The sequence below is a fragment of the Crocodylus porosus genome, unplaced genomic scaffold, assembly GCF_001723895.1.
Source record: "Crocodylus porosus isolate Cpor-Errol unplaced genomic scaffold, CroPor_comp1, whole genome shotgun sequence".
In the NCBI taxonomy this organism is placed as follows: domain Eukaryota; kingdom Metazoa; phylum Chordata; order Crocodylia; family Crocodylidae; genus Crocodylus; species Crocodylus porosus.
The window spans coordinates 8948937-8975669 of record NW_017728921.1 but is presented as its reverse complement, the minus strand read 5'-3'; the positions used below and the strand labels follow the sequence as shown (position 1 = coordinate 8975669).

The 26733-nt window shown below is 40.8% G+C and overlaps 1 protein-coding gene across 2 annotated transcripts; it reads right to left on the bottom strand.

The window, feature by feature from the left end:
• Positions 1 to 82: 82 nt before the first annotated feature.
• On the bottom strand, positions 83 to 26427 carry PIWIL1 (piwi like RNA-mediated gene silencing 1). Of its 2 annotated transcripts, none has more exons than XM_019538948.1 (21): positions 26288 to 26427; positions 25543 to 25625; positions 22657 to 22804; positions 22420 to 22545; positions 19832 to 20046; positions 19038 to 19159; positions 18108 to 18188; positions 17222 to 17419; positions 15695 to 15806; positions 14007 to 14133; positions 12794 to 12911; positions 12468 to 12582; positions 10269 to 10456; positions 9402 to 9474; positions 8875 to 9075; positions 8040 to 8143; positions 5635 to 5705; positions 3437 to 3590; positions 2257 to 2382; positions 1532 to 1679; positions 83 to 282 (listed from the first exon to the last, which is right to left on the bottom strand). In XM_019538948.1, the coding sequence occupies exons 2-21, from the start codon at positions 25615 to 25617 to the stop codon at positions 166 to 168; spliced, it is 2619 nt and encodes an 872-aa protein (XP_019394493.1). In that variant the 5' UTR covers positions 25618 to 25625; positions 26288 to 26427; the 3' UTR covers positions 83 to 165. The 2 variants fall into 2 exon arrangements, with proteins under 2 accessions (XP_019394493.1, XP_019394494.1); XM_019538949.1 differs by lacking the exon at positions 26288 to 26427 and adding an exon at positions 26116 to 26133.
• Between the last annotated feature and the right edge of the window lie 306 nt (positions 26428 to 26733).

The window sequence follows — 26733 nt, the reverse complement described above, 5'->3', positions numbered from 1 at the left end:
TAATGAAAATAAAGCTCTACCCTTATACAAAAGTAGTATGTATTTACGCCACACATGCCTCCCATGTTCTCAACAAAATCACAGAAAAATTGTAGCTTTCCTAAAAAACTGGTACCAGGGGAAGTTGCAACTGCATTGCTACTACTGTACTTAAGTACATGTAGTTCACAGGTAGTACAAACGGTCCGACAGTGACAGATTGGGTTCTCGGTGAATGCTCTGACCTACGAGGAAAGCCAGTTTATGGGCATACTGGCAGGGAGCAGGTACTCTGATAACACCCTAAAAAAAAAATAAGAAGAAAGTTATTTTTCTAGTCATCTAAATCTGCAGTCGTTAGAAGGTAAACACTAGTGCAAGTTTAAAAATTCAGAAAATCAAAGGCAACTGTCAGTAACTAGAATTCTCAGGGCTATACATTCTATAAATTCAAATAATATTACTTTAGTATTTCATTTGCATTGATGAATGAATATCATTATGCTTTAATACTCTTAGATGACATATTATGTAAAAGTATCATTTATCAATGCATAAGGAGTTTCTTATCCCTATCAGTATGCAGATTTGCACTCAGTTTCCCCACTTTCAGTATGTTGGAGCTGCCCTCCCCCATGTTTCAGATTTTCTCCCCAGCTCAGGTTTATTTTAAAGCAGAAAACTCTACATAAAAGGGGACAGAAGGCAGCAAGATAAGATGACAACATTCAAAGCTACCTTCCCATGAAGCAATTTTTCTTTGCCTTACCACCCTGCAGCAATTTCCAAACTATACAGTGGGTAAGTCACTGTGGGAAGTCATAAAGGGGTACTGATTTTCTAAGTGGCTCAAAGTTCTTTAAAAGGCTAAGTTGTGTTTAGCTGCCTACATCTACTTGATAGTACACAGTTTGTGTGCATACTGAAGTATAGGAAAATGAACACTCCAAAAACAGCAACTAAATACTGCTTTCACTGCTGCTTTAAATGAATGCTTAAGTACAATTTAGAAGGCTATTCTACTATGGCTGACTTTGACCTTAATTACTTCTGCAACCATGCCAAAATGTTAACTTTAAGAATGCAATGCAGGGGAATTTCTTCCAAGAAGTCTCTATGTGCAGCAACTCTACTAAAAAGTAAGACCAGCCTGAGGTAGCCACTCCAGCAATATTTATGTTTCCCATAGCAATCTAGGGCAATGCACTCAAAAGTGGCAGGTATTTTCCAACACTGTTAAGAGCATCATGCATAAGGAGAAAGAACAGAAAGAGCGGCAGCTGGGGAAAATCATCTTAAAATACATTTCAAACTTTTATGACTGTATATACTCTTTAAAGAGTAAATGATGCCCAGACCACTGCTCTACATGGCTAGTCTGCAGGCTGTCATTCAGTTTTCCCACTTTCACCCCCTCCACAAAGCTTGTCACCTTAAAGTCACTTGCATGATGTTGTTGTTAGATGATAATAACCCTTGCATGGGAAGAAGGGTTTTTTGTGGTGTTTTTTTTTTTTCCAAATACTTATGCACTGCAAAAATTAATACTTACTGGCCAGTTATAATACATGTGGCACAGCTTGTAAGTTAGACGTTGCATATGATCTGGTTTCAATGCACTACTATCATAAATTACATTGTAGTGAGTTGGTGACACGCTACCACTTCTCACAGCCTGGCTCACAATGAAGAAATCATACCTGTAATTGGAAAACAGTATTAAGGTTTAGTCTATGTACATCCAAATGTATCATCCTCTGCCAATGTAAGACTCCCCCCCCGCCCTGTATCTGCATTTCACCAAAAAGGACCCTTCAGTTATCCTCAATGGTGCTCCGAATACAGTACCTTTCCAATTTATGGCAATCAATAACTTATTTTCCTTCCACATCCAGGCAGATGTTAATTTGCATAACACTGCCCCTGGCTACTCTGGCAGTTTAGTCAAAACAACTTGACTCATTACAGAGCACTATTCGTGGTTTATGGTCCTTCAAACAATTCCAGTCATTTAGCAGTATTCAAATTGAGTGCCATGACATTTGCTTCATAGGATGCCACAAAAAGTCACAGTGTAGGCCACAGTTTCAATTTATTTATGGGGTTCTTTTTCTATTTAAAGGGAACAGCAAAAAAATACAAGTTGCACAGATGTTTTACTTCAAAATCAGCATCAAATGGTTTCCATTTTTAAACAGCAGGATGCAAACTAAAGAAGTGACTTCTGGCAGCCAATAGGCAGTTACCCACTAAAAGTATTGTCTGTATATTACTTACCATTCTGGCCTGGTGACCTCCACATCAATAACTGTACCAGGGGGTGGATTCTGAAGTTTTCCACCAGCGTGGGCAAAGAATCGGGCATTCACTCGCTTCTTCACGACTATCACTGTAAGTCTTGGACTAGAAAAAAAGATGATTCAAGAGCAGATCATCTGGGATTTCAAACTGAAAAGTCTCCCAAATAGTTAATTCTGTGAACTGCATCTTTACTGATTGTTACGCTAACCTAAGAAAGCTATAGTACATGGCTTTTTGTATTTTAGCTAAAATATATTATTTCCATCGATAAGTTCAAGCATAATCATAAGTACTTCAGACTATGAAACAGGAGCTTTCCTACCAATATACATCTATTTTTTACGCTTCTGATTGTTATTTTTCGCACATCCAAAATGGAAAAATGAGTTGGCTAACGCTAAAAATGCAGACAAATACATTGCTTGTTTATTAAAAGAGAATTAAGCAATGCCATAACTACTAGTTAGTCTACTGTTGCTTAGCATAACTGTTTTGCGCCAGTGCAGTTAGCAACCATTTGAATATTTGGAACTGTGGTAGTGCTGAAGAGGATGGACAAAACACATTTAACCTACTTTAAAAGGGAGAGACATCTGCTGCTCAGGAGAGCAGTCTTAATCCAAATGTTAAGTCACTATGATCCTCTAGTGCAGAGGTGGGCAAAATACAGCCTGTGGGCCAGATCCAGCCCAACAACTGACTGAATCTGGCCCGCAGGTGGGCACCCAAATGAATGGATTCGGCCTGTGGGCAAGTGGCAGCTGCATGGTGCCGGGTGGCCAGGGCTGCCACCTGTGCAGGAGCATGACCCCATCTGCGGCCGAAGCACACCCTGCCCCTGCCCCCTCCGCTGCCAGCTGCATCCACAGCTGCACACATGTGGCTGGCAGCTTCCAGGTCAGAGCTCCGGGTGCGTGGGGTGTGGGGCATGCTACAACTGCAGGCAGGTTCAGGCTTCCATGTTGGTCACAGCCCAGTTTTAGCACCGCTCCCCATTGCCTATTTGCACAGGTCTATTTTCTGGCTTCTCTGATCCAACCGTATACTCATGTATAAGTAGAAACATGCAAACTTTCCCTTATCTTTTAGGAAGAGGACAGCACACAAGGTACCACCACCTCTCACAGCACTGCAGATTGAGCCAGAAAAGACTTACTTGTAGTCTTTACCAACAGATTTCAAGCAATCCAAAAGCTGAGGAACTTCATAACTGAACAAGGTTTTTAGCTGACCATCTCCTACCCCATCACGATACACAATAATGCGAGAAGGCATATGTTGATTGCAGTTGAACCAGGCTCTTAAAGCAGCTTTAAGAAAAGCAAATTAAGAAGCTGATCAATCTTTGTGTCTTTCAGAAGTAAAAGTTCAGAATTGGTCTGTGTTACTCAAAAACAGCTATGAAATTTTTCACCATGTCACTGTTTTGATTCCAGACAAGGTTGACAGCAACTTAGCAGCTATATGAGATAGATACTAGTATGAACGATGCCAATAATAGTCTTGTTTACCTGTAGATCATTGTGTTATTACCATTTTTACTTGAATCTAAGATGACCCTCAGACAAACCCCCAATAATTAGATTCTATATATGGAAATCTGAAAAAATCCATTACGAGTTTTCCTGGTATAGAATTTAATATTGTAAATCTTTCTTGAATGTGGTCCCTGCCCAGCGCTACAGCAGGGAAAATACATCGGGGGAGGGGAGGGGGAAGTGGGGGCAGATTTCCCCCTTGCTTTCTGCCTGCCAAATTTTTTCCCCCTGCAGCCCCTCTCCACACCCATATTGTCGCACCCTGCTTTCCCCTGAGTACATGGAAGTTAGGAGCAAAGTGGAAAATGGTGACCTTGAAATTAAATATAGCTGTAGTAATTTGTGTACAGTACTCAGACTTAATTCATCCAGGACCGATTTAGGTTACCCTTTTTGAAACTGCTGCAAGTTTTAGCACAGGTGTTTCATGGACACTACCATATAACATTCAGAAGAGTTGCACTACCCCACCCTTGTGGCGGTTCTCACCAGCACCTCAGCCTTTTGGCTACGATCAAGCATTTCTGGCAACAAGGGGAGGGTGTCAGGGCTGGGTCTGTCCCTCCCAATGCCAACCTTGGTACCTCCAAGCCCAGTGCTAGTTCCCTGTGCAGAAAACACCCACTTGTTCATTTTTTTAAGGGTAAAAATAAAGATTCCATGCACATTTGCACAATATGGGCCATGTACTCAGTCATACTCAGTATTGGCTGCATTTAAAAATCAACTTCATTAGTTGGTTTCTATTACCGGGCACAGTTCAAAGATAGACAATGTATTTAATGTGATTTCCCTATGTCAGAATGTAAAACAAGGGGCTCCCCCCACACCTTCCACGCTGACTGGCAGGAAAAAACATCATCTTGTATTTGGGTAAATATGGTACCGTGATCATCAGAATCCCCCTGCTGTAGCTAGATTTGGAAGTATAAATCGCAATCTTTATATTCCTATTTGAACTCCAAATCATTTTAAATGATAATTGTAGTAAAAGGTCATCATAAAAAACCCAAACACAGTGTTTCCTTGAAAACACAAATGGTCCACAACAGCTTTAAGTTCCACTTTATCATCTACATAGTTCACCTCAAACGTGCATGAAATTCAGTAAGAATTAATAGACTTGCACAGAGACCTGCACAAAGTAAAAGCAGATGGATAAAAGGGTATTTATAATTTTTAGGCGTAAAGTAAACTTGAACGAGTTATCCCATTTTAAACCTTTGGCCAAACTTTCACTATGAACAAGGTTTATAGTAGCCAGTGTGAAAAAGAAATGAAGTGATCTGGTAATTGTTTTAGTTTCAAAAAATACACCATTCAGAAACCTGATTCTCATTAAATGATCCAATTTTCAGTAATGTTGAGACTTATGCTAGCACCGCCAATAAATAGTGTAATACTTAACTGGAAAAGAACTTCATTTGCTATTTAAAACCTTTACAAAAGTGTCTGTCTTATCTTTACATCTCCCCCTGCATCATCAGAAAAGTTTCCTCATTTTTGAGCTTGCTAAAAAAATACATTAGAAATTTTTTCATCTCAAAGAGCAATAGCTTTAGTATTTTTCTTTTAAACATGTAACTCTAAAAATATGTATTTTACAATGGGGATACAAAGCTGACCAACAAGGTAGCAGTTCGAACCAAGTAGCAGGAGAACAGGCAAACAAGCTAGTTATCACTAACACTTACAGCTGAAACAGGGCAATCCATTTTTTCACCAAGTTACATACGGCATTTTTTTTCTTTTCAAGAACTGTTCTGACAACGGACAACTGCCACCCAGTGGCCATTAAGATAGAAGGAGCTTTTACCTTGTAAACAGACCTTGAGCTCATCCACAAGTTCTTGCCCACGATCTTGTAAGATACAGCGTGAAAACCACCTGTTTGGGGACCGGGAAAAACAAAAATTCTATTTAATATAAAAGGATGCCTGATTTGTCAAAAGACATGAAGGTTATATAAGCAGACTGGCGTGCCTGCTGCTGTTCCAGGTGGGTTTTGCTCCCTTAGAAGTCCTTTAGACTGTCCAAACAGTAGTTGGTAAGTGGGCTTGAGAGCTTGCAGCCTTGCTGTCTGGCTTTACTTCCTTGGGAGCCCCTCAGCTGGTCTTCATGACACAAAAGCAATACCCCCTGGTCTAAAGGAATAAATCGTTTTTGTCTAGTTTCACCCATAGCTTCCATGAGGTCATCTAGTGCACTGGATGAGGTATACCACATTCTGGGACAGACGTGTAGGATCCGTGGATTCTGATGGTTTTAATGTGGGGATTGCTGATTGCTGTGGCAGTAGAGATTTCTTAACAGATTTTATACTTTTTTGTTAAAAGCAGAGTCGTAACACATTTGGTACCTGCTGATCAGCTTGGAGTTTGCTACTGATGAGCTGGACAAGTTTAAGGTAGAAGTCTGAAAGCCAAGAGCAGGGGTTGGGGTTGGGGTGGGGGAGGGGGTGGAGAAGGAAAGCTGTGGATATTCTTTCAAGGTCTGGTCCTTCTCACATATAGGCTGTAACTGCTTGATGAGCCTTCTTCCTGGTTCAAGTGTGGGATGGCAGGTGACAACTACAGGTGTGATGTTTCTATAATGCTTACTAAACAATTGCTCTCTCCTATGCCTTCTAGAACAGGGGTTTCCAGGTCACGACCCAAATGAGGGTCGCAAGGGCAATGCTGGCAGTGCTGCACGGAGAAGACAAGCGACGCTGCATGCTGGGAGCTCCTCCACCCCCAGGCTGCTGCTGCACTCTGCTCCCAGGAGCAGGGCATGGAAAAAAAAGAGGTCAGGAACCACTGTTCTAGAAGGTAACCATGAAAAAAAAAAAGTAAACTGTCTTTGACTTTGCCAACCAACCTATGAAGATAAATACCTTGGCACACCACAAGATTTCCTCTTGCAGATCTTGAAATCTGGAAAGAGGTTATGTTATGTAAATGGGCCATGGCTTGATCTCCTCTGTTTGGAATGGTAGTTCTCAACCATTTTAGACTCAAGGCACCTCTCCTTAGACTCATGCCATACCCCAGAAAATGCCCGCTCTTAGTTTTCACTTACTTTTTGACTGTGGAAAAATAAGACAGAAGTTCTTCTATTACAAAGAACTAGGAAAAACTACAATAAGTTAGTATGTTTGCATACCTAACAGGGATAATATTGCGTGGCATGCTTAAAAAGGATTTTATGTCACCTTAGCAGAGAATCAGTGGTTTAGACATTTTAGTCAGTTAAGGAAGCAGAGGTAAAACAATGACTGTAGTTATATTAGCCTTTCCTTCCCATATCAAAATAGCCCCTGGCAAGCCCTACTCCTAGGAGACCATCTAGAAACTATTGTTACTGTTAAGCACACTGGCATGCCTTCAGCTTTCCCTGGAGGAAGGCTGAAGAATATTATCAGAACACTGAACCCAAAATAGAGACAGGAGACTGAGCATATGTTCTTGCTTCAACTTTTTGTCTGAAGAAGCCTGAAACTGAACGTCAGGACATCTGTGAAGGTCTGTAGCCTGCTATGGGGACAGGTCATCAAAAAGAGCTCAGTCTTCAGTGGAAGCAGTTGAGAGGAACAGAGAAACAGGATGGAAGGGTGAAATGAATCTCCTTCATCTCCTCAGCAAGGCATAGAAGGCACCAAGGAATACATTCACTTCCTCTTACTCTCCAAACAATAGTGATGATCTGAAAAAGATTCTCAGTGGACAGCTATTCTTTTTAGTTTCCAACACGTGTTTTGGAAACTTTCCCATTTCACATCTCCAAATATTGTTGTTTTCTTAGCTCCTCACTGTTATATGCAAGCAGCAAAGGAAGGCTCAATTCATCTGTCATTCAACAAGCAAAACCAAGTAGCAAAATGTACGTTATTTACAAACAGGGAAAAAAAAAAAAAAGTAATATGCAGAGAACAGTCACAGTAAACAAAGCACACATGTCCCTGCACTGCACTCAGCACAGCAGTGCATCTTCTTTTATAAAAGACTCTCTTTACACACTACTTCGCAAGGAATTTTTGGCAGCCCTTGTTCAATCAGTGCATCATCTTAAGCTTGAAGAACAATGTACTGTTCCTTAATTAGCTGACTCAATTTCTTCATTAAGAATCTTTAATATGCAGTTTGAACTAATTTAGATAGGAATGTTTTAAAACGGACTGTCCATAACTGATATCTATTGTAATTCTGGTCAATTTGTCTTTAGAAACAGGAAATACCTTACCGTGTCATTCCTTGATTCAGGCTAGCAACAAATCCTGCAACTGACCTCCGCCCAGCTGTATTATCATGGTAACAGTCAATCCCCACAATCATGAGTTGTTTCAGCTTAAAAAGAAAATGAAAAACATGCTACGATCACCTCTGATATCTTCATACTGCAATTATAGCGCATCAGAGCAAACTTGATTAATCGACTCGATTAAATCGAGTCTGTGGGAGCGTGATAATTACTGCGCTCTAGCTCTCCGTTTCATGCATCACAGCGTTCTTTGCTTCAACATGTTGGCAGGGGGACTTTTCTAAAGATGGTTTGATGAGCTTTAGATAAAGCACCCCATTGCCATTTTGAAGTGCAAGGATGCTGATGATACACAAGATGCTCTGGGCACTTTAATTAGATTTTAAAAAAGCCCCACAGTATGTGTAAACACCCACAGTTAAACTAAAGCAAACCAGGGTTTTATTATAGAACCAGCCATAGAGGCTAAACTAAACTACTCACTGTCTAACTGCATTAAATTCTTAATTTGTGCAGTTATCTCTAACTTTTATTTCCCCACAAAGTGTTGTCAGCTATTTCGCCATCTATCCACACAGAAAAAAATAGCGTTAAGTTTTCACATGCAGTTGGGGGGTTTTTTGACCCAGGACGTAGTGGGTAAGCTATCCTCCAGCCAACCAATGGGGAAAAAACCATTGATGCTTTTCAAAATACTTTTTAAAAAATGTTTAAACACTGTTCCAATAAAGGTGTGAAAGCTTTAATATTTTAGCTATGAGAAAAGTTAAGTAAGACTCAATTTACATAGGTTTAATAGAAGAAGCCTGTTACTTACTGGAATTTCAACACTCCAGAGCTCTCCACCCATCTTGCAGTTCATTTGTAATGCAATTTTTGTTGCTATGGCCATTATAGTCTGTGGCCTGCTTAATGTGCGAGCTATCACACATTGACTTGGAGTGGGACAATCCGTGCACAAGTACTTCTTGATAGCATCATACTTATCTTTGCGATTACTGGACAAAAGGCAAACTACCTTTAAAAAAAATATAAAACGAGGTTTTCAAAACCAAATTCCAGGAGAACTGGATTTATTGGAAAGATTTGTTATGTATCATTACAGCTCCCTGCTATACCCTCCCCTCCAGCAATTTAGACAGCTTGAGTCTTCAAATTTTGATGCTTTAAGACCAAACCTATTTTATTTTCAAGGAAAAAGGATACAACAATCCTATATTTTAGCATAAAAAAACTTTCTAATAGCCTGACCTCCCAAGTATCACCAGATTCTCAATAGACTAATAACAATAAGGCCAAAAGTATTAGTTGACATGCTCTGAAATTATGGACCAGTATACATACTATCTGTGTGTCAGAAGTAACTTTTTGTTTCAAAGCCCTCAAATAAGCTTCTGTTCTATCTTCTACTTCAATCCTAAAAAAGGGACATAAACAAGAAAATAAATAAATGCTGCTAGAACTCAAAATCATAATAGCTACAAAAGATCAGCAGCACCATAAGATACTCTTCCATCAAGATAAATTTACATACATTTTCACACCTATGGTTCTGTTAAAATATTCTGCACTCGCACTGAACTGAAGTGGTCAAAGTATGTAGACCTAAAAAGAAACCTGATCTACAACCTTCCAACAACAAGGAAGGAAAGATTACAAAGTTTGCAAGAGTGACTGGCTACATATCAGGAAGGGAAAATGACAATGCATGTTCTTACTTCACCCTCATACAGGAGGTGCTCCAACCCACATCATAGAATCGAGAGGCTTTTGGCACCCAGCTAGACCCTTCCTGTCAAGTCCCTTCTCTAATCCCACTTAAAAACTTCCACAGATTAACACGCCAACTCCAAAATCTGAAGTGTTTGGATTTTCAGTACCTTTGTCCTACTTACAGTATTATCTCCTCCCTTTCAGCACATGTACTTATACCGGGGTGAGCAATCCCCAACATGCATGCCACGTGAAGGCATTTTGCTTGGCACACGTGCCATGGGGAAAGGGCCATGGCTGTGCCACCACAACAAGGATCAGGCCCCTTGTGGCTCCCCTGCTGTCCGCCTCAGCACACCAACATCTTTTAAGTTGAGGTTGTGGATGTTTTTGGCACTCTGCCCAAAAATGTTGCTGACCCCTGACTTGGACATTTAACTAAGCCACTACAAAAGAATTTCTAAGCAAGACAACCAGCAGATTTCTAAAAACACTTACATGATTGCTTTGTTCATTTGTATGCCCATGGATGGAGTGACTTTGAAAAGATTCTGAACAAGTGCATTGGCTGCATCATAGTTGCGCCGTGTATATACTAGTAACCAGTTGTCCAGTGGCTTTACACTTATTAAGGGGGCTCCTCTAGTTTCTTTTGACCAGTCTGCAAATTGAGGGTTATATTCAAACTGCAAACAAATAAAAGCAAGCATGTTATCTACAGTATAATTCCAGCCACAAATTCTGCTTCTCCAGGCATTCCAGACTGCAGCAGCATCATCTGCCCTTGCCACAGTAGCTTTAGATGGGAAAGGATTTTTTCCTCCAAATCAGTTTATACCATCTTTACTCATCTTGTCATTTAAAAAAATGTTATTTGAGTTCTGCAGCATTATTCTTGCTACAAGCTGCATTATATTTTAGTTTAACAGCTCTGCTACAATGCTGAAGTATTTAGTTTCAACAACAGTTTACCAGTTTACCAATGAGTATAAAAACCATATTCTGTTTTACAAGTCAGTCTTTCCATGGTATTCCAATTTGTGTCTGATAAGACTGATATTAGAAAGTAGAACTTGAACCTTTTTAGTAAGTCATAAGAACATTTTCTGGTATACATACTCTACAACTAAAAACAAAATTAAAAATCATTTAATCTTTTTACAACCAGCAGGTATTTAAAAAAAAAAAAGTTTTGGAAGCTAAATACAGAGGTATTTGTTGGAAGTCAAGAGACAAACAACTTTCTGGAGTTTCCAACCACACCTCTTTTGAATGGGTGGAGAAGAAAAAGGCACTAGCAGAATGTCCCTCAGTAGGTAATGGGATTACGTAGCCTACTCCACCAATTAGCCTCCTGCAAGTCCAACAGTTTAATGCAAGCCAGGGGTTTTAGCTAGATCTAAGACTCATGGCTGGTCATGTTGAAAAACAGAAGGGGCACGGAGAAACTATTCCTCTGTCTCACAAGACCCATCAATACAGGATATTATTGTTTCTGTGAAAAGCTACACACACTGGAAACCAGGTCCTTTTTCCAGCCAGTATACAGTACTCCTATTAATTAATATGAATTAATATAAACAGAACCAAGAAACTGGAACCTTGAAAATCTTTTTTGGTTCAGCATTTAGTTTAAAAGCCTTCAAAACCACAATATTGGAGTCTTCAGATAGAAACACTGGAGGTATTTAAAAGGCCTGGGTTTTCTTCGAAAGTCAACTTATACATAGCCAATCTCGTTTCCTTTGTATACTTCAACAGCAATGACATGCATTTACTGGTGAAGAATGTATATTTTAACAGGTGACACGATTTTTGGTTCATAACGTACATTTTGTGTGTTTGAAAACATTTCAGTTATTACTGGTGTGTTATTCCTTAATGTATTAAATTCTATACCTAAAAACTGCATTTGTTTATTTAGAGTTCTGATTTGGGCAAGAACTGATCCAACTAAAAATGAACTTAGTAAAACCGTATTACAGTCCTCCTTGCCATATTAACGAACAGCTTTTGGATGTATACTCAATTGCTTTGCTTCAAGCATGTAAGCATCTGCTTAATTATGGGCAAGTGGGTAGTCTCAGTGGAAGTTAACAGGCTCCAAGCGATCTCCAGGAACAAGCATCAGTAGTGAAAAAAAAAAAAAACCAAGCAATTAAGCATCTGCAGTGGTATTACAAATGAGAAATAAAAGTAACTTAGGACAAATGCGTTATGAATTAAATAAGCTAACGATATAGAATAGGACACCTGAAAAGTCCAAAAAGGTTGAGTAATAATTGCTACAGAACCCAACATGGGCAGTATCCTTTTTGGAGGTTCAAAGACAATTACAGTGGTAATTCCTATTCACTAAAGTGGAATAATTTGGAACAGTTGCCAGATGAAAAAGGTATCAATTAGTTACAACAACCTGTAAAATTACTTGAGAATTATTTTTCCAGTTGGCTCAGTTTCTCCCTTGCCAAGACATTTACTTTTATGGAACAGGAGGCCAGGGAAAATGTTCTGTAAGTTTTTAATGGGATTTTTCAAAAATACTGTGTAAAAAACCACAATCTCAGACAAGTGATTGTGTTGAACTGTCAGTTTAAAAAAAGAAAAGAAAAAAAAAGTCTAGTTGATAAGTACCCCAACCAGTAAGTATCTTGTTTTGTTCAAAAGTTCAGAGACGAATTAAAATTATCCACTTACCACTCTCCCTGACTGATGGATCTTTTCGGCTTGAATTATTCTTCCAGTAAAAGATAGTAAACGGGAATCAAAGCTTAAACCCCAGTCGCGAAGTTCCTTCTGAACACTGTCATCCCTGTGTAAATTTAAAAGCAAGCCATAACAGTTAAAAATTAATCACATTATCACCCAAAGTGTATGAATTCTGACTTAATTTATTCTTCTCAAATGCAATCTACGTTTAAGGCAGAACGACACAAGGCAGCAATTTAAGAACATCCAGTGGTTCCAAAAAACATAAATAAAAACCATTTGTTGAAAAGTAGTACAAGTTCTGAATAACATACTGTTGAATGTAGTCAATAAGTCTTCCAACTTCACGCTCTCTTCTCTCCGGCGTCAGTCTTGTATGAAGAGACAAGTCTTTCATCACATTAAAATCACTACGCATCTTATCAGTTAACCCTGCAAACAGCAATTTTTTTTTTTTTTACTGAAAGATACATTTTTACAAAAATGAACTTGCCAAGTGGTGGCTTTGGACTTCATTTTATTCTGAACACAGAACCATTGAAACAGTCAGGGAATAGCTATTAGTTGTAAGATTTTTTTGACAACGTTGCCTATTGTACCAGACCATGAAACACTGTGCTGGTTCCGGTACAGCTGTACAGTACAGTGGACATTGGTAACTTTTCCCCTTTACTTATCCATATTGTATGGTGGAATGCACATGGGCTTTACACTCAAGCTCAGCAGCTTTTTGGCTTGGCAGTCCCTATACTATAAAAGCCACACTCAGCTCTTCATGTTCTGCACAGACATACAAGGCTGGTACGACTGTCACTTCTCAGTTCCAGTACCACCTTCGTGGCTTAAGCAGTTCCTGCAATCCTCATAGTCCACAGACCTCTTAGCCTTAGCCACAAGGGTGTTTTTAAGTAGATTGGAAGTTAGGTTTTTCTAGGCCCATTATTCTTAGGCTCTTATCAGAGGGACTAGGAAAAGGAAAGCAAGCTTGTTTGTGGCCTGTAGTGTCATTAGCCTGTATTTTCAACTCGGTTCTACTTCACCACACTCCAACTGTGGGGGGTTCAGAAGTAATAAGAGTGTCCAGCTCTCAAGATCTTTATGAAGACAGCTGCACGCAACTAGTGGACACCCTCTCGTGGTCCGTGTCAAACTAGTTAGTCTCATCTATGAGGCCGTTATGCTGCAGTAATAAGGAAAATCTAAGCTCTCCCCTTCTTCAGTGAGGAAGGAAAACAAGAAATACAAGCTCCCCTCCAGGAAATACTGAAAGAAGGGATGGGGGGAAACATTTAGGGAGGGAAAGGAGTAATCAAAAGGGGGAATTTTTTTTTTTAAACTATTGCACATTTTTAGCTAAATTTTCATGTGTGTACACTTCTAATTACAACACTTGCAGGTACCCTTTCCAAACTTGTTTATACAAGCAAGTATTCCCAGTTTGTAAAATCTGTCAGAAAGTTGTGATCATTCCAAAGTATACAACATACACAGTAAATGTTTCTGTGTGAATAACTACAGATACAATACCTGTAAGGTAGCACAGCTCAGGAATAAGTACTGCAGGCCCTGGCATTATACCTCCTGGCCCTCTCTTCCTCTTTGTCTGACTGACCAAAACTGGCTGGTTCAAGTCAGTGATTTCTTGGTTATATTGCTGCATTAAAAACAAAAACAAAAAAAAACCCGCACAGTGCACTTTAGTGTATCAGCATAAAAAATAAAACTGGCAGTTCAGCATGAATTTCTTCCACACTTTCTTCCCCTTTGCTCTCTAAGCATTTGTTTATCCCCTCATCAACCATTAAACCTAATTTATAACTGGAAGGCCTATCTTGTGCAAGCAGTTAGTAATCATGCTTAGTTCTTAAGTTCCCCATGAATGGAAGAGAGCTTGTTACCTATGTATCAAGTGCTTTACCCAATCTAAGATCAGGAAGAAGCCATCAGCAGAAAATGCAAGATTAATATTATGCATTTTTAAGCCTCAAAATATAACAGGCTTCTCATATTCCACTAGGATAAGCAAAATGCTGTTTATTTACTCAAGAGTCAATAATACTGGTTAATGACAAAACCGTATTGGCTTTTTCTACCCTTAAGAGAAAAAACTGCTCTTACACCAAGTAGTTTATAAATGTATACTGTTCAAGTGTATTTAATTCTGGGATGCATGTTTCCCGTGTGTATGAATTATTCTGACTAACGCTGTCAGCATATCTCTACAGTTCCCTCGATGGCCCAGGGCAAGAAAGGCAGATGTAACGCAAGAGCCCGTCACTAAAAGAGAAGTAAGTCTCACAGAATGACCTCCCTTTGCATGTGGAAGCAATCATTAGCACATTGGTAGGCTGGTGTGGCAAGAAATGCCCACTGCACATGTACAGAGTCCTTCCATAGTTTTAAACCAAACAACTGGCCAACAAATTTGTGGCGTCCATAGGACCAATATACTAATGCCACCACCCTTCCATGGAAGGCAGAGAATCTAACAAACTGCATCATATACATGTAATAGGCCCCAGCAAGTTGAGACGTGTTCTCACTGATGTTTTGGGCAAGTTGATTGGTATGTTTCAATCTAAAAGGAAACCTACAACATGACTGGTGGGCTGTTGCCGCATCCAGCATTACTCTTATAAAGTTTGTGCTTTGAGTAAGTGCAACAGTGACTTGTTTTCATTTTTTTTTTTTAATTCACACACTGACTGGGGGCATTACCACTTATCTGCAACCCCTACACCAGGCATTTGACAGCACTATTGGTATTAACACAGTCACCGTTTTCTGTCCTAGATATTTTTTCTTTGGGATAATCGGGGAGGGGGTGAGAAGCAAGAAGGGACATTATAAATGGATGCTGCTGGATATGCTACCCCCCCACCCTTTGATCCAACATTTATAAACTTTTTTTAAAGCCAAGAGAAAGATACAAAGTGTCCTAGATACCTTTTCCTGAAATTATTAATAAGGACCTTGAAATGTACATTTAGGATACTACTAGAAACACTAGCAGCTAAAAATCAATCAATCAATCAGTCTTTGAGACTTCAGCATCCTCTAAAAGATGGCTATAAATCAAATTCTCTCTCTCCACGGCAGAAACTATGCATTGTTTTCTGAATATTCAAGTGCTACTTGTTTATAAAGTACTTGGTTTCAGAGTCTAGTATAAACCATAAAAACAGATATTTTTGGAATTTTTAGTTATGTCATACCATTCTGTAGTAGTCTACATAGCTGATTTCAGATCCATCTGCTTTCTTAAAGGTGCATCTTGGATTGGCATCCCAGTCAATGTCATCAACTCTGTAAGTTTTGTTGTTGTATCTAAAAAAAGGATGACATTTTTAAAAACCCTCTCTTACATATTCTAATATTATAAAAGCCTTAGTCTGTCTGTCTGTCTGTCCGTAACACTTTATTTGCACCCTGATTGGTTCTCTGAAACAACCAGAGTGCTACAAGAGTGTTCTGGACACGAGGTGGCAGTGCAGTGTGGCATGGCAGAGCACTACCATGACAGTGACGACAGAGAGGATGGAGTGGGCTCACCCCCCTGCTCCCTGAAAGACGGTGGTGGCATGGGGTGCTGGCCAAGCAGGATGGAGGGTTAAGGCGAGGCAAGCTTTTCCTGCCCTCCCACTCCCTCAGGAAACTGCAGTGACGCAGGGTGGTGGGTAGTGGTGCTCCATCTCCACCCCCATCATTCCTGTCAGGCAATTGGCTAGTTATCTCATGATTTGTTTATGGGTGCACGAAATGTTAGGACAGCAGGAAATGCAGAACGTTAAAGAAAAGCATGAAGTAATCTCAAACAGTTGAGATTTTTATTTATGCTGACTGAAAACAACTTCCACATTCAAGCTATAATGGCTGGTTTTAGATTCACTTGTTGTATTAGCATGTATATATAATTAATTTTAAAATACATAAAAAGAAAAAAGGTCTATAGCCACCCAGTTTATTTCAGCTTGTACTATCACTTTGGTCTAACCCTTAGCATACCCAGATTATAGATTTTTTGCTTTCACTTTGTTGTGCGCCTCAAAATATGGATGTCCCAGCACAAAAATAGTTATTACACAGAAAAGGGGGCATAGGAGCAGCAGCCGCCTACAGGACTATCTATTACAACACCAAATTCAGTACTAGCCCTTTTGTCACACTAAGGCCTAGAAGAATTCCAAATCATTAAGCAGAGTATAAAGAAGTTATTTATATATAAAATAGTATCTAGATGGAAGTTAAAGTCCAACAGTTTGCATTGGTAATAAATCAATCAGGAAGTCTACAGCCATTCTTGGGCCCTGAAGTGTTAGAAATATGTTTAGCTAATATAGTAAGGATGGTTTCTTTTCATGTAAATAAGGGAAAGCCGTAAATCACCTGTTTGAGCTACAAGTGAATAAATTATATATTATAATCTAACATGAAGGGATTCAGTTTCATAAGCAGAACAAGTCAAGGAAAGAGAGTTGCTTAGCTGCCAGAAAGCTGACATGAACCCCGAAAAACTTCCAAGCCCAAGTCAGAGTTCAATTGTCACTGCCTACTTTGTAAGCTTCCTATATTCAGAAAAAGTGAAATAGCACCCATTGCAACATAAATTCTTGGAATTTAGGTCCAGATTTTCCAAGATACTTATGCACCCAAATACCTTTTGAAGTCTGCTCCTTCAAATAGTAACATGGGTCACAGTTTAATATTATCATTTACACTTGGAAAAAAAAAAAGTAGCTTACTTTGTAAGAACAATTAGACCTACGAGTTCTTTAGCACAGGTATCTCTAAATCTTTGTTCTTCAACCTGACCATACAGATTGTACATGAAATCCAGCACAGTTTCACTCCGGAGAACCTTATGGCTCACATCTGTACATAACATGATGCTCGTCTCATACTGAAGAATAGAAGTAGTGAAACCTGGCCAGATGATTACCCTGTCAGAAGAGAATGCAAACACCTAAGTATACCTTTAAAACATCATTGTTCTTTATTTACTGTTCTTCCGTTCACCTCCCCCAGCAACTGGGAAACCGTAAACTTATTACGCCACAAATACTCCATATTCCTTCAGCTTCCAATGCTTTAGTCATCTTTAGATGTTTTCACGCAGGTACCTATAATCAACTTGAGGCACAGTACGACTAATTTAGCGATGCAGCAATATAAGCAAAACAGAAAATTGCCTTAATGTTTAACCAAGACTACAAACTCATCCACTAATCTGAAACAAATCCTTTAAGAAGTATCAGACCATTGAGTGTGCCTGTGTGCGCATGCAGAATGAAAGTACAGTTGCATGTTAGCAACCTCTCACTGCTTATTTAGATGCTTTTAAGCAACTACTAAAAGCACACCATTTCAGTTGAAAATAAGCTTTAGAAATCTTTGGACAAGGTTCTTCCTCTGCTTACCTCTATTTCTTCAATAGAATTTATAATACCCAATTTAGATTAGCTCAGATTTTCATTACTACTCTACACAAAGACAGAGCCACAAGTTAGGGACATACAAAAATCTCATCCTTTTAAAGAGCAATTTAGACTTTGTATTGATATGAGAAATTTGTCATCATGTCAAAAAATCATTTCTCCTTTGCAAAAAACAGGAGTCCATTTTCCAAACCTGTGATTCGGGATGCTGATTGGGTCATTTGGGTTGTAATAATTACGTCCAATTTGCTGCAAGTTCATCATCTTCAAAAGCCTAAAAAGAAAATAGAGAGACTAAAGTGAATGACAAATAACAGTACTGTTTAGTTCCTCAAAACAGCTACGCTATCCACATATATATTATATATATCAGAATCTAACATGAAGTGATTTACTTTTGTAAGCAGAACAAGTCAAGGGAAGAGACTTACTTAGCTGTTAGAAAGCTGACATGAACCCTGAAAACTTCCAAGCTTCTCCAACCTGAAAAAGTTACATACCTTGCTTTTGTTACAGTTAGCTAAAAGCTAATTTGGTTTCAATCCAACTTTAAGCAAAATTCTGAACAGATGATATGGCACTTATTCATTCAGTTCTTTTCAGGTGATCTTGCCACAAGTCACCTTCAGTTTGTAAGCTAAACCATGTGCTTATTGGCAGCAGCTTCAACAGGTCTCACGTTGGATGAAACCAAAAGACTAAAAGTCACCAAGGCAAGCAGAAAATCTGTGCCACAGAAATCAGCATGCCAGCTTGTTTCTGCATTGCTTCCTGTGCCTTCATGACAAAAACAGTGCCAAATCAAAGAGTATTTAATGGTACCCATAAGATAAGAAAATCTGAGGCAACATATTCTTGCTAGAGACAACAGTGTGTTTCTTCCAAAGTGGTATGCTCATGACAGATGTATCCAACTGCACTGAACTGTAGCTGACTATGACCAGGTGCCCAGTATGGATCTTGTTAAGTATTTTCCTTTAGCTGCCATAAAACTGTATAGCAAATTTAATAAACACACCAGAAAGACAAGCAATTGATCTTGTGGAAGAGAAAGACTTGTGTCAGACTTTTCTACTGGGTTTTTTTATAGACCAGTTACAAGCACCATATATAGAAAACAAACCTCCTGAAAATAATGTTGTAAAACTGTAGGCAGGTAGGTGAAGTAGGTGGCAGCTCACTGGTTAAAGTGATAGTAATCTTCACAGTCTCTCCATTCCTGGTCTGACTAAACACCTCAGTAACCTGAAGGGATAGTAAGTTAAATTGTGTTATGTAAACATATGCCCAGGCTGGTATTTTCATACCAGTTTAAGCTGTTTTGCTGTTCTTATGTTAATTTCGATGCTTTACCCCAGACTACTTTGACAGGCTCAAGATAGTAATACAATTGTGCAAGAAGTCCAAACTCAGATAAGAGGCAGTTGTAATTAGCCTGCTATGACTAAAGTTTGGTATGGCAAAATACTCATCCTAATTCATTTCCTCCCACACATCTAACTTTGCTCTTCCCCATCCATCTTGCTCTGGCAGAAGATGAGCGCAACCGTATCTACCACATGGCGTTATCTACAACATCCTTTTAATAAAGCAACCCACTGTTTCAGTTGTCAGACACCAAGTTAAAAATCTAAGGAAAACCAGTTTCTTCATCCATACAGCTTCTTGTAATTTCACTACCGTCATTTTTGCAGGAAAAAATATTTTAACCTGAAGAATCTGAATTTTATTCATTCACCAAGCTATTATACTGCAAGTTAGCAAAAACTGACTGGCAAACTCAACCCATTTAAAATGTTGCAGACACACCCATTCTATCCCTACTTTAACAGTCTCACCAGACAAAAAAAAAGTCATAAAAAGGTAAAGAAAGAACTGAACTCAAAACAGAATCTAAGATTATTTCTCATTTCACACCTTGTTTTCTAATTTTTTTGGTAAGAATAACGTTGTTCCATCAAACACACGTGTTCTTCCAATTAGTTCTCCGTGCTGAAACAGTAAAGCCGAGCGGAGACGTCGCGCTTCCATCTGAGGATTGTAGTTAATATGGTACTGATATAAAGCCCACTGCGGACGAGAGGTCAACCGGAAGTGGTTTGTACTTAATTTTATGATAGCACCTGAAGTACCTGAATGTGATGAACAAAGATATTTAGCTGGCTTTAAAACTAGCATTTTGCAATACCCAGTGGTTCAACAATTGTGCCTTTTCAAGCAGCAAACTTAAAACCCAGCCCAATACTGACAACAGCCAATGTTATGCAACTGTCTCAACAATGCAGACTGAAAATGAAAATCCTCTCTTAGGTACACGCAGCAAGATTCTATCAACCCTTCACCTAGCAGAATTGCCATATGCAATAACCACCCAGCTTAGCCAGCATACTGCCCCCATAAACAGATAGTACCAGGTGTTAAGAGTTTTTTGTGAACTACTGAGAAACATGCCCACTGACAAAGTTCATTCCTTACTCCAGAAAGTTTAGTTCTTGGAATAAACCAATGTGAAATATCAGTGTTTCTAGTCCTGACCATTTTTATTTTATCGGTAACAGCCATACAACTTAAGAAATTCTTTTCAGCAGCTTAGGCTCACTGGGTTAAATTAATGTATCATGGCGCTCATTACTTCAGATATGTTATACATTTTGTGAAGTAATGCAACTTTCCATCAGTTTAAGCTGCATTTCAACTCCATTTCATATCCCTTTATACTTAAAAATGCAAGCCCTATTTCCCTGTATACCATTTCCTATTTCAAATTCTTGCATTTTGACTAGATAACAGTGCACAGTTTTAACTGCGGTCCAGCTTCTAGATTTCTGCCATTCATACAAACCTTCTCCGATCAGCTTTCAGTGGGGGAGCCTGGACCACTGCTGCAGCCAGGAAACAGTTAACACTGCCTTGTGCATATCTCACTTTTGTGGGTAATGCAGATGCAAAGAACACCTAGTCATGGCTGCTTCATAAAGCCTTTTTCCTTCTTACAGAGAAGAAAACATCATTCTGGTATTTGACCAGAAGATCCCCTTCCTGTAATCCTGACATGGCTATTTGTTTGGAGATTCTCAAAGAATCTCCCTGTAGAGGGATTATTTTTTATTTTTTTTAAACTACAACTTGCTTATTCTCTGTCAGCAACCAATGGATCCCAGGAAATGTCTTCAGGTCCATGGCTTGGGAAAAACCACATATAAGAAAGAATTCTGACAAGTATACACAATATGAAAACCAAAATAATATTATATTCAAGTTTTCAAAGACAAAAATTTTAGGAGGCTCAAGAATTGTGGCTTCCTGGATTTTTTTTTTTTTTTTTTTAAATGAAGGGTTTATGATATTTTACAAACAACTTTATTATCAATGAACACATGCTTCTTGTTCCTTTGGAGAGTGGTTCTCAACATGTTTTTGTACAAGACCCATTTGTAAACATTGATGGCCAGTCCCAACCCAGTGCCCCTCGCTCCTGACCCTCTGCTCCCTGCCTTCCAGTGTGTGGGGAGAGGCCCCCCCCCACCTCCCCAAGCAGCCCCTTGCAGGCTGGAACTTTGGCAGTCTGCAAGGGAAAAGCCATGGTTTCCCACATTTTTCTCCTTTAAAAAAGAATCCATTTTTAAAGTTTGTTGATCCATGTATAAAGTTTGCTTGTGACCCTTTCATATATTCTTGTGACCCACTTTTGGGTTGCGACCCATGGGTTGAGAAACTCTGCTTTAGAGCAGAATAATTGGGTACCCAAGCACTAGGGTCACCGGTGGAGAAGCCACTATCAAAGCCTTCCTGCAGATGAAAAGTGTGTAGCTAGCTAGGTCTCAGTCACTGTGCTGAAGCTTCTTTACCAAAACAGTGACAACCTGGCCTCAGCCTTAAAACAGCACTACAGTTCTGTCAAAACAAACTGTGAAATATAAATTAGTTTGGTCAGTGGTGTAACCAGGCTCCAACTTCTGCATGAAATGGTAAGCAAGGAATGTTAAGTGATCCTTGCATGAAACAGGAGTTTGCTAATCAGAAGTTTACATAAGTTATCAAGACACAGAAACATGGTTTGGATTCCACTCCCTCCCCTACACCCCACACACCCACCCACCCTTGTTCTTCTCTTGTTCCACTATAAAGTGTATGAACAATGAATCGGTGGTTCTCAACCTTCTTAAAATCAATACATCCCTCATAAAATGCTAGCTCAGAATTTTCACTTAGTTTGAGTACGGAAAAATAATAGAGCAATTTTTCTGTTGCAGAGTAGTCAGAAATACCAAAATATGTGGATTAAAAAAACAGAAGTTGTGCATTAATGACCATCTTCCCCAGTATTCCTCCTCATTTTCTCTCTCCTGCAACACAACTCCTACCACAATTAGATCACAGCCCTGCAGTTTGCTCCTTCAGGTGCTAGTGCAATAAAAATTACCCCAATGTACTATTTAGACAAAGCCAAGCAAGCCAAAGCTTGGACAACCCAGACTGCAGCTGCAACCATGATTTTAACCTACCTGTTTTTGATTCTTTAACATGTTCAATGGCTTGGCGAGTATTTACTCCAAGGTCATGGAAATCTCGACGCCGTCCACCCCTCTCTCCTAATGACAGCTCCTGAAAGCCAGCTGATATCTGAAGTTCTAGAATTTGTGAAGAACAACCAGAAAATTTACAGTATAGTACATTTACTGAGTTATATTAATCAAATCAACCTTAAAAATTTGTTCCAATGGGCAAGAAGGCTCACTTACTTCCTTCTTCACTTGATGGCTTTGGTACAGATGGGATCCCTTTTTGATGCCCACGCCCAACATATTCTCCTTCTGCTGGTGGGGGTGGCTGTGGTTGTAGCTGCAGTCTAGGTTGTCCAAGCTGCTGACTTTGGAAACCTGGTGGACCCTGAAAAGTGTGTTAGTTAGGGACAACATTCACTGACATCACGTAAAACTTATTGTTGCTAGCCGCTATATGGAGTGTGGCATACCTGAATTCTAATGAGTTTCTTTAAGAAAGAAAACACTGAATATAGTATGACCTACTACACTGTATTATTCAAAAAGTATGTCAACCCCATGGACGCGTTTAGACAAGTGCACACATGCTGGCATTCACTGTGGTGCTAATTTGCAGTGCAGTGGGGTTTATTGACACTAGTAGTTCCCACTGTCAAAAAAAACCCATGCCAGAAAAAAAAGCAGGGCAGGGTTGGGCTGCTCGCTGTCCCCAGGGAATGCATGTTCCTGCTCATGGGGATATGCCCCATATGGCTAAGAAGAGTGCTTTTTTTAGAACCGCTAACATGTTGGCCTCAAGCTTCCCCTTCCATCTGTTCAAAAAAGGGAGTAGGGATATCAAAATCGTCATTATGGCACTATATCTCATGAAATACAACCTCTTCGTGTCTTGAAATGCTCCAGAAACTGCTTATGTAATAGACAACTTTCACACACCTTAAGACTACAGTGGAAAAGGGGACTGCTGCAAAAAAAAAAAAGCCTGTTGTCACTCCAAGGTGACTATGGAATGCATCGCACTGAATCACCTGCCTTTTCTTTAAAACAGGGATGGGGAACCTCTGGTCAGCTGGGGACTCCATTTCCCAGCAGCCCCTGCCCACATGGCTTGTGCCGGTCTCCATGGAGACCTTCAGATGCACCAGCAGCACATGCAGCAGAGCAGTGCAGGGGGACTGCTCTGGAACTGCCAGTAATGTGGGACAGGGACAGCTTAGTTCAGAGCCAGGGCAGAGCTGCAATCTGTAGCCTGCACGCACCAGGCAGAGGCATGCATGCAGGGCTCTGCCCCACTCCAGACAGGCTGTCACTCACTGCTGCAAGGAGCCAGGGCAGAGCCACGATCCCCTGCCCAAAGCATACAGGCTACAGATCGCAGCTCTGCCCTGGCTCTAGAGCAAGCGGCCCGTCCCACGCTCCCTGCAGCCTGCTGAGGCTGGGGTCTCCATGGAGATCAGCACAAGTCATGCAGGCAGGGACAGCAGGGAAATGAAGTCCCTGGCAGACTGAGTCCAGCCCACAGGCTGGATGTTCCCCATCTCTTCTTTAAAAGAATCAAAGAACCTCAAGACAGGACAGAATCCTGCTCCATACAGTGCTAAATTCAGTAATTAAAAATATGAATGGCATGGCTTCATGGATGGATCATTAAGACAAAAAGTAAAGAGACACAATGAGGGAATTCTTAGTGTAGGATATTTCCCTAAAACATGCCTTGCTCACACTCCACACTGCTTACAAAAAGTCAGAGCTCTACTACAAGTATCACTGGATGCATCCAAAAATGCTCTTGTGAGAATACTTAAACCAAAGGGCCCGACAACGCATGCCAAAGTGTGGCTACATAAGTATTTCCCCAGGAAATGTCTGACATGGCATAAATATAGGTAACCCCCACTTATACGCAATATTTTTGGGCAGGGGTCATCAACCTTTAACCTTACTACAGACCACCCCTTGCAACCTGGCTGGCCCCACAAACCACTCATACCTGGCTGTGCCTCAGTTGTTCCTGCTCTGTGCAGAGGGAATGATCTCTTGTTCCCCACCCCATGCAGCCTCCTCCAAAACTGGTGGAAAGAGGTAATTTAGAGTAGCTAAGCTGATGAGCAGAGGCTGCAACCTAGCTGGAAGCTGTCTTCAGAACCCTCTGCTGAAGCAATGCAATTAGCCGGCCTTTAAATACAGGGCCAGATCTGACAGCAAGCCTGCAACAGTGGGTCAGCGCACCATCCCAGATCCAATTTCTTCACAGGCCAGATCTGGCCTATGTGCCATAGCCTGCTGACCCCTACTTTAGGGCATGCCATTACAGGGCTAGTGCCATACTGTGCAAAGAAAGCCAGACTAGCTCAGAAAGATATACAAAATCTAAAACTTTTGGTTCACAGATGATACATTTTATTAGATCAACTGAGAAACTGCAAAAAAATCATTTTTTATTTCATAGACATTAGAGATGGAAGAGACCTTGCAAGATCATTGGGTCCAGCCCCTGCCCAAGGGGCAGGAAGTCAGCTGGGGTCAAAGGATCCCAGCAAGAGGGGCAAAGCTTTTCTGCAAACTTTGGGCTCACACGCCCTTCATCAGGCTCAGGGAAAGCTCAAGAGAATAAAAACTCCCCATATGTAGGAAATAAACTTCATTTTTGCATTTAACTTTCCCTGAGCCTGAGGAAGGGTGCGTCAGCCGGAAAGTTTGCAAAATTTTTTTTTTTGTTTTACAATTTCTTAATTGGTCTAATAAAAGGTATCCTCTGTGAACCAAGAGTTCTAGATTTTTGCATTTCTTTTTGTCTCAGACCAACACGGCTCTCAAAACGCATTCCTGAGACTAGCTCAGGGAACCACAAACAGCCCGATTAACCTGACGTGACAACCCAGCCCGATGTAGCCACGCGGCTATACCGCTTCCCAGGGCGCCGAGACAAAACGCTGCACTAATCCTGCGCGAGGGAAGACGTAGGACAGGCACATGCCCAAGCGGGCTGCCGCAGCAACACCAGCATCAGCTACACCACTTTCCGAAGGTTTCAGGTGAAGCCGAGCACTTTGTGGGCCGCTTAGGACTTTATTTTGTCCTTTGAAACGCACTTGGCCCTGGATCCGAAAAACAGGCACTTACGACAGCTGCTGCTAGGGAGGTCGTGTGAAGCACCTGGCCGCGGGCTCTCCCACGGGCTCGGGCCCTGCCCGTCATTGTCCTTCCTAGGAGACAAAACCCAGTTTTAGGACACCGTCATTTATCCCCTGGGCTCCACAGCAGAGCTCTTTGGTTCCCTCCTTCCCAGCATCCCATTTCCTATTTTACAATCTTGAATTTTGAGAAAATGCAAGAACATAAAATTTTACCATTTTTAAATGAAGCCAACCCACTTATTAAATTTTAATTAATTCAACCGGCTTTACACAAGGCTGATTTTTTAATTGAAGTTTTTTAAATGAAGCCAACCCGCTAATTAAATCAGCTTTAAATGAAACCATTTTTAAAAAATTTTTAAGTGAAGCCAGCCTGCTAATTAATTACATCGATTCAATTAGTTTTACATGAAGCCCGTTTTTTAATTTATTTTTTTTTTTAATGAAGCCAGCCCACTAATTAAATTCACTTTAAATGACGCCAATTTTTAAATTTAATTTTTTTTAAACTTTAAGGGCCAGGAAAACCCAATTCGACCACTCCCCCAACGGCTCCTACCCGTCGCTACCAAAGCGCCACCCGCCACTCCCTGGCAGCCCGCCCCGCCGCGACTTTTAAAGGCCGCCTCACTGCCTGACCTAGTAGGGATCGCTCCGCCCGTCCTCGTGGTGCTTCCGGGTTGACAGCCTGCTTAGCCTTTCGTGCTCTGCGTCTCCGAGGAGCTCCCCACCACTCCCGGAGGTACAGTGGGGCTGGGCACGCGCGGGGTAGTACCGACGGGGAGGTAGCTAGGGCTTTTTTTTTTCGTGAGCGGACGCATACGTCGCGGGAGGTAGGTGTGCGAAAACGCCGCCCCCCTCGCTTCGCCTCGCCTCGCCTCGTGGGCTAGTGAGCGCGGCGCGTGCTGGCACTGGATTGGTCCGCGCCGTCACGTGAGCCCCGCGGGTGTAGCCGAAGCGTTCCGAAGGAGAGAGGAGCCGAGCCGAGTGACGTCAGTGGGGCCCGAGCGCTCCCGAAGTGCCCGGCCGCCGGAAGGAGCCGAAAGGTTCCGGAAGGAGCCGAAGCTGGAGCTGGGCATTTAGCCCTGACTGTCCCTGCATATACCTGGCTCAGTACATCACTGCTGTGGTCTCCCTGGGCCAGGTCTCCTTGTCTAATGGCCCAAACTGCAATTAA

Bases quoted from the DNA above. Each gene is read 5' to 3' on its own strand.
- PIWIL1 (XM_019538948.1), bottom strand. From the start codon at position 25,617: ATGACGGGCAGGGCCCGAGCCCGTGGGAGAGCCCGCGGCCAGGTGCTT. The intron at 20,047-22,419 runs GTAGGTTAAAAT...CATCACATTCAG, and splicing joins TGTTAAAGAATCAAAAACAG to GTACTTCAGGTGCTATCATA. The intron at 9,076-9,401 runs GTATGTATACTG...TTTTTTTTAAAG, and splicing joins TTACTTCTGACACACAGATA to GTAGTTTGCCTTTTGTCCAG.